The 14,662-nt window shown below is 42.0% G+C and overlaps 1 protein-coding gene across 1 annotated transcript; it reads right to left on the reverse strand.

Moving 5' to 3' along the window:
* Positions 1 to 7,768: 7,768 nt before the first annotated feature.
* LOC125265332 (mitogen-activated protein kinase kinase kinase kinase 2-like) lies at positions 7,769 to 9,741 on the reverse strand. The gene is made up of 5 exons (XM_048185471.1): positions 9,663 to 9,741; positions 9,447 to 9,526; positions 9,244 to 9,304; positions 8,114 to 8,237; positions 7,769 to 8,027 (listed from the first exon to the last, which is right to left on the reverse strand). Exons 3-5 carry the CDS (start codon positions 9,269 to 9,271, stop codon positions 7,889 to 7,891), a joined length of 291 nt encoding a protein of 96 aa, XP_048041428.1. The 5' UTR covers positions 9,272 to 9,304; positions 9,447 to 9,526; positions 9,663 to 9,741; the 3' UTR covers positions 7,769 to 7,888.
* Positions 9,742 to 14,662: the final 4,921 nt, after the last annotated feature.

Consider the following 14,662-nt stretch of genomic DNA (forward strand, 5'->3'; position numbering starts at 1 on the left):
AATTAGTCTTCATCAGAGCAGAAACCATGATGCGCTTACATTACGATTTATTTGTAATTAAATAAACTAATGGCCGATTTCAAAACACTGCTTCATGAAGCTCCGAAGCTTCATGAATCCATTTGTTTCGAATCAGTGATTCGGAGCGTGTATCAAACTGCTAAAGTCATGTGATTTTAGTAAACGAGGCTTCGTTACGTCACTGTTTCGAAACGTTTCAAAGTTCGAAATTTCAATGGTTCACCGGTAGAGGGCATAGGCGTAATTCGCGGGTGGGACGGGTGGGACATGTCCCCACCACTTTTTGAAAGGGTCGATATTGTCCCCACCACTTTTTGAAACATCTCGCGGCATCTCGCGGATATCTAATACAAAAGAAACACCTCTAGTTGATTATCAATTTGTGTTAATAATAGGCGATCTGGCGCTGGGATGTGTTGTTTTTGAAATCATGTTGAGTGCTCGTTGTCGCTGTTATCAGAGGCGCAACTGTGTTCTCTTGGCACTCGTGCACACTGAGCAGTGTTCACACGGACGAGCGCTTCAATCTATCGCTTAACTGTTGCAGAGATTTCTATTCGTTACGTTGAATCACAAAACAAGATACAAATAAACGTGTCCCTGCTCTTGATATACAATCACTTCTTCTTCTTCTAATATACAATCACTGACGAACATCTTTGGTTTTAATGAGAGAAAAAAAAAATCATACATGGTTGGATTCGAACCCAGAATCTCTTGCATGCTAAACGAAAATATTGCCTCCAGTCCATCAGGACTATCCATTTTCAACTGCGGATCCATGTATGTATTAACTAATATACATACTCTCGAGATATTGTATTATAGCTGATGTAAGGAAGAAACTGTCATATTAATTTTAATATCATATTATTATTATTATTATTGTAATAATACAATTACAACCCCCCACTCCACCCCACATACACATTCCTGTCCCACCCACTTTTTAAAACAAAGTTACGCCACTGGTAGAGGGCGATGATAAAGTGAGCCCATGAATCATGCAGATTCACTGAGAACTATTGAACAAGTGTCTAGGGCTTTACCCTATGGTTTTACCTGATCTCCGATCAGTTTTATACATTTGTAGATGTTTTAATTATACATTAGAATAATTAAAATGAATAATGGTAGTTATTAATCTCTTATTGGCCTGTTTAGCTTGAGCCATGGAACAGAGAAACAAGCCTTTAAAATTGATAAAAGAATATTATACAGACAATCTATATTTAATCTTATTAGATGATTAGTTAATTCCATTTGATTGATTTTACTTTCAATAAAACTTTTGCAATACATTTATTAAATAGTATTATTAATGCATTATTGCATGTTTGGCCTGAGTTTTATTGCATTTACACTGTTCTGACCACTAGGGGTCACCGTGGAGACGGGTGTCAGATTGTTTCGAAGCCTCGAATCATTACGGCACATTTGCTTCAACTGCTTCAGTGTTTCACGAAGCCTCGATCTGCCCATCACTAAATAAACTTACGTTTCGCCAGATTGGCCCCTCATTCGAGTCCTCTCATAGCATCAGTTGTCTTAGTTAGCCGGTGCTGTGACAGTCATTACTGTTCTGTAGCTTTAGATCGCACACTGAATCACGCATGTGCAGTATCATCAGCTCATCGGTTCTCAAATCGGACACGTCCGAAAGAAGCGGTTCTCGGTTATGGACTGATGATCCGAAAACTGTTGCAACCGGTTCTACTCGAGAACGAGATTGAGATTCGAGAACCGCGAGAGCGATTCAAAAAGAGTCGCTTGTTTGCTCTCGCTGTATTAAGTCATTTTTTATCTTTATATCACCTTGTTTAGAAATTAAATAAGCTGTCCATGGATTATTTATGAAACAAATAAATGTTTCCAATCTTTAAAAAAAATTAACTTGAAAGCACAACTACACAACTTTCACTATATTGTATAAATAACATTAATATAGACAAATAAATTTGTAGAACTATTTCTGAACATTAGTTTGTTGGCATGTAGTTTATTATGTACAGTATTATGTACAGTATTTTATGCTATTAATCTGCTATGGTGTATTTGGAAAAGCACAATAAACTTTTTGTATTTTGAATTAAGTCATAAACATATTTCCAGTATGTTTCATATTATCACACTGTCCGATGTTCAACAAAACTTGACTAACGTGCTTTTCATTCTCTTGAAAAATTACACGCATGCGCAGTATCATCAGCTCACCGGTTCCTAGGCCCCCAGATTTCTGAGCGATTTTTTATTCTTTATGTTGATTTGTTACACTGATGCATATGCTGCGCGATAGAATGCAATAGCTGTTTTTAGACTTATTGGTTTGATTTTTTCATGTGTTGCGCGTAGCCTCCGCCAGTGTATGGAGTATGACGTCTGATCCCCGGGTGTCATGGCACGTCAGCGCCGGGGGCGGGGTTTGGGGTGTGTGTGTGATAGCTTGTTATTCCGGCTGTTGTCGCCATTAAAGCAAGTGTTAACCAGCCTCTCGAGTCGGCGATTCATTGTGTCTCATCTACACACTGGCGTGGTGGCAGCGTTACCGAATCCACTCCTTAAATGTATTCTTTGTGCTCACGTGAGATCAGTTCACGCTATGAGTGCATATAAACTAGCAGCGGATTATCTTTGCCGACGAGACGCGAGCCGTAACCATGGCGAACACACACAGAACGCCGAAGCAGTGGTGCCTCACTAAAGTCGAGACAGTGAACTCCTTTGAGAACTGGCGTCAGAACCTCGTTTATACGCTATCACTGGACACTGAGTTTGCCCCGTTTTTAATGAACGGCGTAAACTGGGAAAAGAAGACGAGGGCTTCGCCATATAGGGGTTTCACGGACGATAACGAGGAAATTCCTGCAGCTGAACGACGCACGCGCCAACAAAAGGTTAGCATGCTTGAGCTTATGCTGGGGCAGATCGCTAATTACTGTCCAGTCATATCCCGCAATACTATTGTTAAGAATTCCACTTGCATTGACCATATATGGCAAGTAATCAGACTACACTTCGGATTTCAGTCCACTGGCGCTCATTTCATTGACTTTGCTGCTATTAAACTAGAGTCCAATGAGGGCCCGGAGGACTTATACCAGAGACTAATGGCTTTTGTTGAGGACAATTTACTCCGCAAAGACTCTGGCATTACTCATGGAGGTGTACCCGTTGTGGAGGATGAAGAACTCTCCCCCACAAAGGAAAATATCATTGTTCTCACATGGCTTCGACTTATACACAGCGAGCACAAAACTCGTAAAGCAGAGGTACGGTACTGAATTACGTTCACGTACACTGGCGTCTATAAAACCAGAGATATCCCAAGCCCTCAGCTCATTACTGGATGAACTTCAGTCGTCAGAGGATGCCAGAACAATGCGCACTGCGGTGTTCAGCCTTCCAAGGCAGAGACTGACGTCTCTGGGTCGATCCAGGAAGTCGTGTCCACTGTGTAAAGAGGTTCACAGACCAGATAATCATTTTCTCAGTAAATGCCCCTTTCTGCCTCCTCACGACAGGGCATTCATTGCTAAAGCACGGCAAGTGGCAGGTTCGTCGGGTCACACAGAGGGTGAATCTGATGATGGCAACGATGACTCCGTGTGTTGCCCGATGGCAGTGCAGCGCGTTCGTATCATGCAGTCGCCATGCCTCGATGCTTTCCATAGTTATGCCCCAGTCAGACTGACCATCGACAGTGGTGCTACGGGAAACATGATAAGAGCAGCTTGTGCTAACAGACTGGGTCTTAAGGTCACCAGCAGTACTCAGTCAGCTCACCAGGCAGATGGCTCTTCACCCTTAAAGGTAGTTGGAGAAACACACACCCACTTTCACAGAGATGGACATGAGCTTTACTTTGAAGGGCTTGTCGTAGAAAATTTAGACTCTGATATTCTCGCTGGCATACCGTTTATGGAATGTAATGACATCTCCATCCGCCCTGCTAGACACCAGGTCTGTGTAGGGTCCAACACATACGAGTATGGTGCCAGACGGACTGAGGGGGATACTCACGCTGTCAGGCGAGCTCATGTCCTCCGTGCTACGTCATCTCATACTGTTTGGCCTTTGTTGAGCTTGAACTTCCAGGCGAGCTGGTGAACGTTAGCGAGGAGCTCACTGTTGAGCCACATAATGCCTCTACACAGTGGCTTGCACCTGCCCTGTATAAAGGAATATCCGGTAGAATCAGAATTCCCAATTTGACTAACACACCGCAGGGTATTAAGAGAAACGATCATGTGTGCCGCATTCGCATGACTTATGTCCCAGAGCCACTACCCAAACAGGCCCCGTCTGCGGCCCCACAGACATTTGCCCCCAACTCCAGTCTGACACTGTTTTCTGACCTCATCTCATTAGACCCAGACAGCGTAATGACTCCAGCCATCAGTGACAAATTTCGCTCATGCCAAACGTCGATGCCACTTTGCGTCAGATAGCTCAGTGGAGATATATTGTCGCAACCGACCTCACAAAAGCGTTCTATCAGATACCCCTTTCAAAGGACTCCACGAAGTACTGTGGAGTAGTTACGCCATTCAAGGGAATCCGGGTGTATGCCAGATGTGCTATGGGTATGCCTGGATCAGAAACTGCCTTGGAAGAATTGACCTGTCGGGTTCTTGGTGACTTAATTCAACAGGGACAGGTGGCCAGAATTGCAGACGACCTGTACTGTGGTGCTGACAACTTTGAAGAGCTGCTTGCGGTTTGGAGAAGAGTCTTAGCGGCCCTCCAGGCATGCAACCTATGTTTATCCCCTGTAAAGACAGTTGTTGCTCCTGCACAGACCAACATCCTGGGATGGGTGTGGAACCAAGGCACCATCAGCGCTAGTCCACATCGCATTGCCACACTAGCCTCATGCACCCCCCCTACTTGCGTTAGTGGACTGAGATCTTTTATTGGTGCTTATAAAGTCTTCGCACGTGTACTTAAGGGCTGCGCATCCATCCTTGCCCCCCTTGAGTCGAAAACTGCAATTGTGTGGTCAGATGAGCTTATCCAATTCTTCGACAATACCGCGACCTGACGACCAGCTTTGGATGGTCACTGACGGTGCTCTCATGGACCCAGGCCTTGGGGCAACAATGTACGTTACACGTGAGGGGACATTACTGGTGGCTGGCTACTTTAGTGCTAAACTTCGCAAAAACCAGATCATTTGGCTCCCGTGTGAAATCGAAGCTCTGGCTATAGCTGCTGCATTAAAGCACTTTGGTCCATTTATCATCCAGTCTACACAGAAAGCGTGTGTCCTCACTGACAGCAAACCGTGTGTGCAAGCTTTTGAGAAGTTATGTAGGGGCGAGTTCTCTGCAAGTCCACAAGTCACCACTTTCTTGTCAACCGCAAGCCGCTTCCAGGTTTCTGTCCGCCATGTTGCTGAAGCCGCTATTCTCCCTTCAGATTATGCTAGTCGCAATGCTGTAGAATGCAACAGCCCCACGTGTCAGGTGTGTGGCTTTGTCCAGGATTGCATGGCCTCGGTTGTGCGCCGTTCTGATGTTGTTAACATTATGCAGGGTGTGCAGAAGATACCCTTCTCAAACAGAGCATCATGGTTGTCCATACAGGCGGCGTGTCCAGACCTCCGTAGGGTGTGTGCACATCTTCGCCAAGGTACACGCCCCTCCAAAAGAGTAACCAATGCCAAAGATGTGAAACGTTATTTGAACACTACCACTTTGGCCAAAGATGGGCTCTTAATCGTACGCCATCAGACACCGCTGGTGAGCTCCTCCGAATGCATTGTCGTTCCAAGGAATGTGTTGCATGGCTTGCTTATGTCATTGCACATCAGATTGAATCACCCTTCTGCACATCAGTTGAGACTCGTGGTCGGCCGTTACTTCTATGCGTTGGATTTGGAGGCAGCTATCCAACATACCAGTAGGGGTTGCCATCAATGTGCTGCACTGGCGAAGCCCCCTCGTTTGCGGTGGAACAATCCAGTTGTGACCCACCTGAGGCTGTGGGGTCCTCCTTTGCAGCTGATGTGTTAAAACGCGCACGTCAGCTCATCCTAGTTGTTCGTGAATGTGTGACATCCTTCACGGCCGCCCTTCTAATCGCAGATGAGCGCAAAGAGACGTTGCGGGATGGTATCATAAGCCTGTGCATCGGTCTCCGTCCACTCGATGGTCCATTGGCTGTGGTCAGGACTGACCCAGCGCCTGGATTCGCAGCATTAACAAATGACGAGGTGCTCGCCCAGCACAGATTGGCCATCGAGGTGGGCGAAGCCAAAAATGTCAACAAAAACCCTGTTGCTGAAAAGGCCATTCAGGAGCTGCAGGGTGAGGTTTTGCGCTTGGAACCACACTGTCAGGTTGTCACTCCCCTTCTTTTGTCTGTGGCTGTTGCTCAGTTAAACAGCCGTATCAGATCACGTGGCATGTCAGCTCGGGAGATGCTGTTACAACGTGACCAGTTCTCTCTCAAACAGTTACCAGTCCATGATCAGGAGTTAATTACTCAACAGCATGCACAATGTCTAGTGAATCATCCCCACAGCAATAAGGCCAAATCACCATCGAATCAGTTCACAGCATGCCCAGATGTTGGCCCAGGTGATCTAGTGTACTTGTATAGTGATCGGAACAAGTCCCAGGCACGAAGTCGATATCTTGTGCTAAATACTGACGGGGCATGGTGCAACATTCGAAAGTTCACTGGCTCTCAACTTCGACGCGGATCATATAGGGTCAGACTGAGTGACTGTTACAAAGTTGAGTCTGTCCCTGAGCAAATGGTGCCTATTGAAGATGATGCAGACTCAGAGAGTGAAAGTCTGGATGCGAGCTCTCCTCCACCGGTTCCTGACATTCCTCTGGCAATAGCCAAGCCAGCATCATCACCCGTCGGGCCTGTTAGCAGCACGAGTAGCCTATGCGAGAGCAGGAGTGCATCCCCGTCGAAGTTACACATCCCGATGCCGACCCCTCGGCGGTCTGGTCGTCTCCGTCGGCTCCCAGTCAAGCTGATGGACTACGAGCTGCAATAGGCCTGCAGCCTTACCTTGTATCCTTTGTTGGGTGTGGGGGGGGGGAGTTTTGTTGTTATATATCTTTGTGTTTGTGGTGTTCTTTGATAGCCTGCTAGGCTGTACTGAATAGTTGATTGTGACATGTTGTTTCTTGTTGCCACACATTGCTATTGTGGTTACCCCGCTGTGTTTCACAGGTCAGCAGTCACTGTAGGAGAGGGAGTGTGCTTTATGGAAAATGGGTGGCGCTCATCTACACGCACATTCCGACTTCGCCTCAGCGCCAGGCGCAAGTCAAACGAGCGCGTAAAAGGTGCAGATGACGACAAGGGAGCTTCAGTTGAACAACAGTGAACTGCGGTCAGATGAGATGTTGTCAGGCTATGTCGGTAAAACTCAGAAAAATAACACAAATGTCCAATCAGCCGTTATACTGTGCTCGTGGCGCGCACTCAAGAATTGCATGCGCACGCTGCATGCATCCACGCTGCATAATTACTTTATTATAGCTTAAATAAAGCGCAATAGAAACTATGAGCAATGACCGTCGTTTGAAAATGAAATTGCCAAACATGCGATTAAAGCTGCCTCAAAACTGTGCATGCATGTATTTGTTGACATGGTTTTAAAGCTATTGTTATCCAATTTGTTGGTCTTAACGTCTTAAAAATGCACATATGTACACCAAGGAAATCTAAATTTTCTCGGGGGAGCATGCCCCCGTACCCCAATAGCAAACTACATTTTATGACCTCTGTAATTATGATCAGCAAAAAAGCAAAAAAGCTGATGATTCATTAAAAGCATAAGTGCAGTTAAGATTCATGACCTGCACTCATTATCATTGAGGTTTTTTTCCATCTTAGCCAATTACAGGAGGTCAGCAAAGATACGCATCAGGATATAATGAATAAATATTGATCCAGTGTGAGGCAAGAAATGGCTCTCACCCACAATGCACTTTCGACAGCCCTTAGTGTCTGGGATCTTCACTGACACAGCAAACTTCCTGTGAAAAGATTATTTTGAGTTGCAAATGAACACCATATAAGCTGATTTATTAAATTAAAGGTGTCAGTCTTCAGTTTATGTGACCTGTGGATGATCCGTTCGGTGAAGCGGTTGGTGCCGAGGGACAAGTGACTCTGTTTCCTCTGTAAGTGTCCTCGCTGCTCAAACAGAGCTGTCAGTCTATGAGAGCAGAGTTGAGAGGACTTACCTACGAGTAGAATAGAACCGAATAAGAATAGAATAGCAGTTTAAAGACCACTGAGGTACTCTAGACATTATCTTTTACAGTTTTTCTCAATTTCATGTAATGACTTTATTTTACAAACCACAAACTTTTAAAACAAACATTTCTATTAAAAATATTGTCTTGTCATGTTTAATACTGTTGATTTCAGTGTTGGGTGTAACGGGTTACAAGTAACACGAGTTACGTAATCAGATTACTTTTTTCATGTCATTAGTAAAGTAACGCATTACTTTTAAAATTATGTATTTAATCTCACTTTAATAACTATTGTCTTTGCTGCTGACCTTCGATGATCCAATTCAACCATACTAATAAGCAAAAATTACTTTAGTTAAACCACATTTGTGTTTCTTTTTTCTTTTTTATTGATGAAGTAAAAGCGTTGAACTTTTTTTTGAGCTGCGCCCTCTACTGTACAGGCATGAATTTGCATTTCCTTCAGCCTGAGACTTATTCATTTTACTTATGGTGTGAAAGGGCCTTTATATTTGCCAAAAATATAACTAGATTTTTATTATTATTATTATTATTATTATTATTAAAAAACAAACATGCAATCTGAGCCCAGGTAAAAAAAACGATAAAAAAGTAACGTAATATTACTTTCATAAAAAGTCACAGAATTAGTTAATTTTTTAGGGAGTAAGGCAATATTGTAATATTACTTTTAAAGGTAACTTTCCCCAAAACTGATTGATTTCTACTTAAGCACATGAGTTTAGAGTTTTGAAAAAAAGGTTTGCAACTTATGTTCAAAATTTAGAAAAATTAGTATTCATTTTAGATTTTTGGCTAAAAAAAATAGTGTCTAAGCAAGTAAGTTCTTTAATTGATCTTTTTTTTTAGAAATTTAACAAACACGGTTTGTAATTTCTGAGCTTGAAATTTCTTAAACTGTATGGCTGTTACTGGTATCACACCATAATATCAGAAACCTCAACCATGTAATTGTAAAAATGATACGTACCAGAGATGGACATTAAGACATTGTTCATGACATAAAGCCAAGTACATCTCTGTGGAAGCAACTGCAGTGGAAAACAGGAGGTAAAACATATTAACCTTTAAAAATAAGATGTATCTCTATAATCCATGTTGTACTTTATGACAGAAACAGGTACTGGGTCAAACACTAAATCATGATGTTGTCATACACACAGATGCAGATACCTTTTCTAAGGTGTCTTCATGCAGCTCATTCAAGTTAAGGATGTAGACACCCTCCTCTGCCCCCAGAATTAAATACTGATCTATGGGAAAATTATTTAGAAATCAAATCCAACAGAACACAATATGATTCTGATACTGTATTACTGACACTAGAAAGCTTTTCAATCTGTATTTAAATGAGATTGTGTTTTCATTAAAGAAATCAGAAATCTGTACCTCTTGTTTTGGGCAAAACCCATGTCTCTGCACAGTGAATTTTCAGTGCACATCCATTAAACACTTTGGTAAAACAGACCCCCATCTGTGCAACATGAAGTATTAAAATGTTCAGATGTAACTACTGCTTTAAGATAAATTCTTAGGTTCATACATATAGATACCGGGCTTAGAAGTGCATTAATGACAAACTAGTCATTAATTATGTATTATTATGTATTTTGTCACACTCTAATTTAGCAATAGCCAGGTTTAACACATTTAAAAGGCACAATTAGGTGGTTAAACTTACATAGACTTGGGGAGTGGGAGGAAGTCCGTGAGTATAGGCTCTCTATGAATTAAAGGTTAAAATAACAAGAAACAGCTTCTGTATGATCTCTTTTAGTCTCTTTTAGTCAGTAATGCTTTTAGTGACACAATGTGTTTTAAATAACATACGTAATGTGTTTCAGCTCTGTCCATGGTGCTGAAACATTTAGCATTACACTAACACAATAATGTGCTAGATGTAATGCATTAACATCCAAATATTTCATCTATTAATGTTTCAACCAATTAAATTAATTTAAAGAACTACTTAATAGTGGTTGGCTGATGTAGGTTTTTCAATGGCTATTAAATATATAATACTAAAATATAATACAAAGGGCCAGATTTACCAAACAGGGCAAATTTGTGTGTGGCCACAATCTAATAACAGTCCCGATGGAAGTGGAAAGTTCTGCAGGTGATCTACTAATAATGTGAAAATTCAGTGTTGTGCCAGGTGCAAAATTGGTTAAGACATGCTTTTTTGGGGGGACAGTAAATAATGGAGCAAATACCACTGAACTAACAACCACAAACCTCAGTAAATCACATTGCATGATTCATTTAAATACTCTCTGCCTATAAATATAATGCTCTGATAGGTAAACTCCAACAAATTCATATGCAATAAGGTCAGCCTCAAAATATCTGTGCCCACATCTTTTCATTGCTAATTTCTCATTGTGTGTCTTTAGTCAAACCTGACAGCAGTTTTTAACGCCAAAAGAGGGTTTGCGCTGGGGCAAGCTGTTAGTAAATATGGCCCTAAATGAGATAAAGATACAAAATCTGTACAAAGATTCTTCATGTCTGACATTGTGATTGATAAATGATTTAATAAGGAAATGTATGTAGCTGAGACATGTATGGGATATAAGCATACATAAGTGTAAATCTGTTATTTGTAACATTTAATATTTTGTAACTCACAGAGTCCTCTGTTTTCTTCCTCATGGTGCTCCACTCCAGGGAGAGAGCCGTGTCTCTGCTGAGAGTCCTTGTAAGAGTCCTCTGTTGTTCCTGTGTATCTTTACCATCAGGAACACAAGGATCACTGCACCACTGCCGCACATCTTGACTAGCCGAACACCTCAACAGCACTGACAAAACACAAAGAGAGAAATCTTTTAAAACTTTGTATGGTGAATTTCTCCATGCATCTTGTATGTGCAGATGGTAATACCTGGTTTTGGGCTTAATACAGTTTCAGGGCACAGAGTAGCACTAGGTCGAAGCGTTAGGTCCTTGTCCTCCACATGAGAGTCTTAGGAGCTCATGGGAGGAAGTGATGTCGTAGCAGAGACGGGTGGTGGGCTGAACAGTCCACTTTTTCTCTTACTCCACTGTGCAACATCAGAAAACATTTACATCTTTAAATTCATTTTCATTTAATCATAAATTAATAAATTAATCATTAATCATGAGGTTTCTCAAATTCCAGACGAGAGCCTTTTTTACTGTCAAACTCCTGAAAGAGAAAGATCTTTGTCACATACATATACTCATGGTGCAAATTATTTATCTGCATGTTATCTCCACACATAACAGAAACCAAAGAATATTCAATAAAAGATAAAAATCAAAAAAATGAAAAACGAGCCATTTATTACTCACCGACATGTTGTTCCACATGACCAAAGCTGCTGCTTTTTTTTTCTTAGCTGCCAGTTACCCACATTGCTGGGGACTCGCCATAGAGAGGCCTGCTAAGGTCTACTATCTGAAAGGAAACTTACGCCCTTCTACCAGTGAACCCATACTGCTGGGAACTAGCCTCCAAGGTGGCCTGCTAAGGCCAGCTACATGCAGCCTTTGTTTATCTTCAGAACACAAATGAGGATATTTTTAATGTAATCTGAGAGCTTTCTATCCCTCCATATATCCAGCGCGACTACCACTTTCAAGGTCCAGAAAGGTAGGAAAGAATTGCTCCATGTGACTCCAGTGTTTTAACCTCAATTTTATGAAGCGACATGTTTACCTGTGCCCAAAAAAAAAAAAATTTACCACTTTATTTACGAAAATATTGATCTGCAACTCACGTTCACGAGAGCATCACAACACATGCTTGTTCAGACTAGCGCGTCAACACAGCGCACATGCGCAAGTGTTCAAGAGAGCACCACAATGCATTTTGTCTTCACATGAGAGCTAACATTGTTGCATGAACATGCTTTGGATAATATTTTTTGTAAATAAAGTGATAAATTATGTTTGAGCAAACAAAGCGCTCACGTCGCTTTACAAAACTGAGGTTAAACCACGGGAGTCACATGCAGAACTTTAATGATATCTTTCCTACCATTCTGGACCTTGAAAGTGGTAGGTGCCCTGGATCTCTATGGAGGGACAGAAAGCTCTCGGATTACATTAAAAATATCTCCATTTTGTGTTCTGAAGATGAACAAAGGTCTTACGGATGTGGAACGACATGAGGGTGAGTAATTAAGTGAACTATTCCTTTAAGGTAACACTTTACAATAAGGCTTCATTTGTTAACATTAGTTAGCATGAACTAACAATGAACAATACTACTACAGCATTTATTAATCCTATTTAATGTTGATCTCAACATTTACTAATATTTTTTTTTTAAGATTAAAAGGGTGTATTTTTTTTTGCAATATATGCAACTCCACAAGATGGCGCCAGAACATAAGCGTGTCTCACCTCTGCTGTAACTCCTCCTCTACACTTTCCAAAAGACCCCTGCAGCAATGAATACAGTTCAAATGAAAGGTTATAAATTGTGTAAAACCATAATGCAATTATAAGTCAGTTTCAATTAATCAACACTTACGGTGACTTCATCTCCAGATATGCTCCAATCATCACATGATCCCTAAGATAAACATTTTTTTTTTTTTTTTCTGAGCGATAACCATGAATTATGACAATGTGAAAGATATGGTTTGTGTTTCATTGGCTCATAGAGAACATTACTATGTGAGAACAATAAAACTGACCAGGTCAGGATAGGGTTCAGTCTCTTTCCTCCTGGGAGGGGTAAACTTGACCTGGTCGACTGAAACAAACATACACATTACTCATGTATATACATTATTTACATATTTTTACTACCTTTCAAAAGTTTGGGATCCATAAGACTTTTTAATATTTTGAAAGAAGTCTCTTATGCTCCATGTTTCCATTCATCTTTTTTTTTATGCGATATCCCAAAATGCACATAAAAAGTGGTGGATGGAAACTGTCTATCTGGTTTGTCTGCCTGTGAATGCTGTAATCTTACAGTCAAGATGTGTGACAATGGATTCTCAGTAACCGTGGCATCGCCTTGCCACACGATAACACACACGCGCACAGCACTCTCCGCTTTGCCTTGAATGTGACCACTGGATCCAGTTCACGCGAGTGAGTGTGTGAGGGGGATGGAGAAGGACATGCCATAGACGTGTGCTAAACAGTACCAGCTCTATGAGTTGTGTGAGTGCCTATTGACATCAGCACCTCCTCTGCTACACATCCATACAGTAAACTTTCTAATCATGCACACACTGCAATGAAAATAGTTACGGCACTGACTCTGGAGTGGCTGTGAACTTCAGAAAATGGAATGATAAAAACATGACAATTATAAAAACACATTAAACATTCATTACTCCATTTCTACAGACAATGTATGATTGATAATGTAAGACATTCGTTCATCTTCGGAACACAAATTAAGATATTTTTTATAAAATCCGATGGCTCATGAGGCCTGCATTGACAGCAAGTTAATATGATGGCTGATTTCAAAACACTGCTTCATGAAGCTTTGAAGCTTTACAAATCTTTTGTTTCGAATCAGTGGTTCGGTGCGTGTATCAAACTGCCAAAGTCACATGAACCACTGAAATTTCAAAACACTTATGACGTAACAAAGCCTCGTTTACTGAAATCGTTTACCTCGTGACTTTCACTTTTGTGTTCGTCTGGAGTAGTTGGCCCAAATGGGCCTCCTGTAGGGCATTTGGCATATGTTGTACTCCCTTCGCTTAGAGGGTAAAAGGTGCTTTTTACTGAGTACACTGCCTGTGAGCAATGTGATAGGTCCCAGGCTTAGGCGCTGTTTATTCAGTATTTTTGCTACTAGACTTGCTATAGGGCAGTAGGCTTTACAGACCTCCCTTCAGTGTGAGTCCCCACCATGTTGGGCTCCTAGCAGCCAGCATATGTGCTGTCAGGTAGAGCCTCCCTGTGTACAGCCCCCATGAAATGGGTTTCTGGTAGCTTTGGGGTATTTTATCAGATAGTAGGCCTTAGCAAGCCTCTCTGTGGTGAGCCCTCATCAGGTGGATGTGGTAGCAATAAGACATGCTCCGAATAGTTGGCCCTTGTGAGTAGTAACCAGCACTTTGGGTTTTGCGACAGCTAGCAGAGGCGTTTGGCACGTAGTTAGGCCCTGTTTGGTCTTCCTGTTAGACCACCCCAGTCTCTTGGGGAGTGTTTAGCAGCTAGCTAGACTTGCTGTTAGACAATGAGTGATTAACAGGCCCCAGTACTGCACTAGCAGCAAGACTTGCCACTGGTTGTGGCCTTAGCAGACCCCTGCAGGCGAGTCCCCTCTGGGTATTTAGAGCAACGTCTTGCTATCAGGTCGTTGGCCTTAAATGGGCCTACCTGGAGATTTGCTGCATTTAGCTGTGTTGAACTGGCTGCCATATAGCTGGCCTTCCCAGCAGTAT

This window comes from Megalobrama amblycephala, linkage group LG3, assembly GCF_018812025.1.
Source record: "Megalobrama amblycephala isolate DHTTF-2021 linkage group LG3, ASM1881202v1, whole genome shotgun sequence".
NCBI lineage: Eukaryota > Metazoa > Chordata > Actinopteri > Cypriniformes > Xenocyprididae > Megalobrama > Megalobrama amblycephala.

Bases quoted from the DNA above. Each gene is read 5' to 3' on its own strand.
- LOC125265332 (XM_048185471.1), bottom strand. From the start codon at position 9,271: ATGAACAATGTCTTAATGTCCATCTCTG. The intron at 8,238-9,243 runs GTACGTATCATT...TTCTACTCGTAG, and splicing joins TGTCTTAATGTCCATCTCTG to GTAAGTCCTCTCAACTCTGC. The intron at 8,028-8,113 runs GTCACATAAACT...ATCTTTTCACAG, and splicing joins ACCGAACGGATCATCCACAG to GAAGTTTGCTGTGTCAGTGA.